The following is a 5,077-nucleotide window of genomic DNA, read 5'->3' on the forward strand; positions in this document are numbered from 1 at the left end:
CTTCTCACGCACAGCCCATTTCCAAAGGTCTCGGTCCGTAGTCATCGCCTCGGTGAGGCCCAATGTACGAAGGTCTTGCCTCACCACCTCAGCCCAGGTCTTCCTGGGCCTACCTCTTCCACGGGTTCCCTCAACTGTTAGGGTGTGGCACTTTTTCACGCAGCTATCCTCCTCCATTCTCACCACATGTCCATACCAGCGCAATCGTCTCTCTTGCACGCCACAACTGATGCTTCTAATGTTCAGCTTTTCTCTCAAGATACTTACACTCTGACGGGTATTCACATTGACATGTGTATGAAAATACTAATATATAAATATATCGCAGTTAATTAATTCTAAAATACATTACTACAATGTAACTGTTTCAAACAACAATATGTAATTCAAAAAGATTATCACGATCAAATTTTTTTAAAGTATATTATCAAGCTGAGTAAAAAGTAATCAATGTTTTGAAACATGAGATTCATCGCAATATATTTCTACAATGCGGAAATTTTTATTCCTCAAAATAAGTACAATTACAATCAACACAATTTTGCCAACAAATTACAAGTTTTTTTATTCTGATAATATAAAAATTTGGAGTTCTGGAGCTGATGAGCGCTTTGAACGGACTTTCAGTATTGGTTTGATTTTTGAACTCCTTCTCTCGCAGGAAACCATCAAGATGCTTGGAAAAGTGATAGTCAGGAGAAAAGTCTGGGGAATGAGCTGGGTGGGGAAGAACTTCATAGCCATGTTCCCTCAATGTCTGGAGCGTCATTTGTGAAATGTGTGGTCAAGCATTGTCATGAAGAATGATTGGCTCTCTTCTGTTGACCAGTCTGGTATGGAGGAGAAGCAGTTTATCGTTCCTTTTGGCAATTTCATAGCAATATGTTTCTGCAGTAATAGTTTTTCCGGGTTTCAAAGTTATAGTGGATGAGTCCAGCAGTACACCACCAAACAGTCACCATAACATTCCTTTTGAAGAGCTCGGGTTTGTGGAAGGTTTTCGGTGCTTCAGTTTGGTCCAACCACTGTGAAGAACGTTTTTTATTATTGTACAGAATCCACTTTTCATTGCAAGTTGCAATACGGTCGAGAAATGGATTGATCTGTTTATGGAGAAGAAGTGATGAGCAAATTTCATATCTGCGCATTTTCTGATTTTCATTCAAATTATGTGGTATCCATTTGTCAAGCTCTTTTTATTTTCCGATCGCATGCAAATGGTTGCAGGCAGTTTTCTGGCTAACTTGAAGTTCTTTTGCCATTTCTCAAGTGGTTTTACGTGGATCTTTCTCAATGATGGTCTTTAATTGACCAACATCGATAATAGATGGGCGTCCACTACACTCACAATCTTCAAGGCTCAGGTTTCCACTGCGAAATCACCTAAACAATTTTCGAGCTGACCACTCACTGGTCATTTCCTCACCAAACATTTTGTTGATATCATGGAGCAGTTTCGCCTGCTTTTCATCCTTTTTTGAAGTTGACTAGCAAAATTGCTCGAATATCGCGCTTTGACAGTTTCCATTTCAGATGACTGTAACGATTTCTTTATTGCCCACAGGGGGTGGGCAAACATAGAGGGACGGTACAAATGAGGGAGGGGGTCGATGGTACATATGGTTTTTACACAGAGGTGAAAAGTTAAAAATTTATATAGATCGAATGATAAACAAATGAAAAGCAAAACAAATACACAAACAATGAAGTGGGGGATGGGTTTTGCTTCGACCCCGCAAGCCCTATGCTACCACTGTAACCTTTAGTATAGCCTTATGGATACACTATTTGGGTTCATTCATTCACAACAACCTCGCCACAGCCTTCCATTTTTTTCATATACATTAGGTGACAGGCACTTTCTCTCCACATTTATTTTTCTCTTAAGATGGTAGATGAGGTAATGGACCAGTCCAAAGCTGGAGATGAATGTGCCTGTCACGATTCCTTTCACACAGATCCTCCATACTGCTTCGTTTACTATAGCGACCACAGTGAGCAAACAAGCCTTGCCTTCTTTGTTAAAAGAGGAAGGAGGAACAATCCCTACAATTGACTCGGAAGACAGTTGTACTCTGCCCAGCCATGACAGCAGATGTCCAACATAAACCCACATCTCAGAGATTTAGGGGCATTGCACAGTTACATGCAGAATGGTTTCTCTGTCCTACTCCCATCTTGGGCACAAGGGGCACGATGCCTTGCAAGCTTATTGTGAACTGGTAAGGCTCCTCGGTAGCACTGTCAGGCCAGGAAGTTATCCAAGGGTCCTGGCCTGAATGTCCTTCGGAACACACTGGTTAGTTGATCCTCATCGAAGCCTAGAGTCTCCCCCAATATACCGTCATACTGAACTTCTACCAACCCTCTATAGAAAGATGAGGTGGAACCCCCACTGCTGGCGTTGCAGGTGTGACAGAGAAGCTTGAGTGCCTCACAACACTCTGCTTGACAAGCACCTAACTTTGGTCTACACTTGATCCAAGGTCCTAGTTCACTCAGACTAATAAGCTCAGGAAGTAACGACTGAACGAATGGAGACCACACCTGTTCACCATCCAGGTAGAGCCACAGACGCCTCAACCAAACATTTTGAACAACGCACAAGCAACATTCATGAACAAGTCGGTCCAGATGATTGTAACAATGGTAAAAAATATCAATGTTAGTTTATTGATGCATTTGGGGAAGTCTATGTCTGTATTATCAGACAATTGCCCCAAAAAATGTTTAAAAAAATTCAAAACTCTGCAAAAATCCAGTACAAATTCTTCATTCAGTTCTATATCTAAGAGATGAGGAATTCTGGACATTATTTACATTCGACCCAGGTTCGAAATTTCCCCAAGATACCTGATGAAGGCTGGAGGGCATATCAGCCAAAACATTGTGTTAACAACAAACAAGATGAGGACAAATATCCGTCGAATGTTAATAATGTACAAAATTCTTCATGGTTTGAAACATTGCTTACTTTTTACTCAACCTACTATCATTCAACTCCAGTAGTAGTGAATAATATTCTTAAGGCCACAGTTTACTCACATGCAGCATCTTTCAGAGCTTGTTGCTAATTCAGTTCTTAACCAAATTGACAACTGTTAACATTTTTGAAGAGGACTGGTCCCTAGCTACATTTTGGCATGGAAAAATGTGATTTGGTCCAGTAGAAAAAAGTTTACATCAGAATTTGTAGCAATATTATAGGAAAATAAGTAACACCACCAATGAAGTTTAGATCTAAATAATTTTTTTTATTTTAAAAGTAAAACATTTATCTTAGCTTCATTGAAAGCATGGAGAATTTCATAGTTTTGTTCCCATGCAACAAAAATTTGTATCAAAAAAGTTGTGAGATAAAATATCATGAAAAAAAATATAAGTAAGGCAAAAAATTGGATTTAAGTATAATTAATTTTTTTTCATTTCAAAAACAAGCTATATTTTAATTAAGCTTAAATGATAGAGCTCAATTTGAGGAATTTCATGGTATTAATCTCATGCAATGAAGTTTTAAAAGAAAAAGTATGAGTGCTTGTTTCTCAAATGTGAGGGTGATACTATAGTTCTATACTTTTTGACAATGGCACCGCTAATTGACACATTATTAATTAGCATAATAGCATAGCCTGCAAAAAACATGGATTACATGGAAAAATGCGAGCAAAAGAAATAATATTCTTAAGATTATAAATCTAGAAAAGAACAGGACAACTTTTTTACTTTTTACTTTTGCTACTTATTGTTTTAAGATTCTCTTCATTTTAGGGTTACATTTTAATAAGGGTACATTTTGCTTAATTATAGGAAAGGCCTCAATATTCATAAGGTTATAGATTGGTAATTTTTCAATTTTGCATTTGGTTTAAAGGTTTCTTGATTTTAACACATTTTGTTGCATTTTGGGAGGGTCATTATGCCAACAATAAGCAGACACACACACACACTGGTTCTATTTCACTTCTTTATTTTTTATTTGTCAAGTGGTTAACTACTAAACCAAATAACAAATTGATTGTTTTTTTAATCATTTGGTTTATTAATCAGTCAGTTGTGTCAACGACATGACTTCTCTACAACTGGTTGGCTTCCTGGCCTGAAGCTCTCTGGAGCATGTCATTGAAAAGGTCACAAATGGAGCAAATCATTGAAGAGGTTACAAATGCCAATGAAAGAACTTTGGCAAACACAACTCATTACTTAGTTCATTAAATAGTTAATCAAATGACAAATAAAAAGAAGTGGACTAGAACCAGTGTGTGTGCTATTACTGAGATAATGACCCACCCAAAAAACAATCCCATCAAAAATCTTGCAATCCAAAAGCAAAAGTGATAAATTCTTTTTGATGTAAGAAGAAATATCATTATTATTATATTCCTTAAATCATAAATAATAATTAGGATGATAGTAATTAAGATTTTCTTTTTCTATGATTAGATTGATTCCCAATGTTATGCACTCAAAGTCTTCAATTCCAACGGTCCCTATATGAGAAAATCTATTCAGAATGAAGTATCAATACTGAAGAAATTAAACCATGAAAACATTGTTAGATTCATTGATGTTGAGGTAAGTAGTCAGGTTATGCTATAGTTGTATTTTTTTAATTTATTGCAGATAATTCATGTTAATTGTGAAGCTGAGTATATTAACGAAATATGAAAAATACATTGGTGACAGCAGCAGTGCTACACACCTCCTCCTACTCTTCTTCTTCTTCTTCTTCTTTTTCTTCAGGTCTTCGCAAGCTGAGTTTAGTGTCCAATGAAGGAATGGTGGCATGATATATATATATATATGTGTGTATGTATATATATGTAAAAACATATGTGTGTATATATATCTATATATATATCTAACCTCGTGGGCATCGGTACCATTTTCCTCTTTCTCCGTTCTTCCATTCTCCGAACTTTCCATCTTTCCGACGAAGGGCTACGCCCGAAATGTCATACACTCTCTCTTTCCTTTCCTGAGCGTCCAATAATACTATCCATATCACGTCCTCACTTTGTTGTTTTTTTGTTTTTTTGTTATTGTTTTTTTGAACTATATATATATATATATATATATA

General features: G+C 36.7%; 1 protein-coding gene across 2 annotated transcripts in view; it reads left to right on the plus strand.

Moving 5' to 3' along the window:
* The window catches only part of LOC106873186 (serine/threonine-protein kinase TBK1), a 102,022-nt gene that overhangs the window by 20,889 nt on the left and 76,056 nt on the right, over positions 1 to 5,077 (plus strand). For both annotated transcript variants that reach the window (XR_008263644.1, XM_052966177.1), the window contains exon 3: positions 4,441 to 4,572. Coding sequence is in view for 1 of the 2 variants with exons in the window: in XM_052966177.1 (XP_052822137.1) it covers positions 4,441 to 4,572 (132 nt within the window). In the remaining variant the exon portion in view is untranslated. The remainder of the gene's footprint in view (positions 1 to 4,440; positions 4,573 to 5,077) is intronic.

Source organism: Octopus bimaculoides, chromosome 3 (assembly GCF_001194135.2).
Source record: "Octopus bimaculoides isolate UCB-OBI-ISO-001 chromosome 3, ASM119413v2, whole genome shotgun sequence".
Taxonomy (NCBI): Eukaryota; Metazoa; Mollusca; class Cephalopoda; order Octopoda; family Octopodidae; genus Octopus; species Octopus bimaculoides.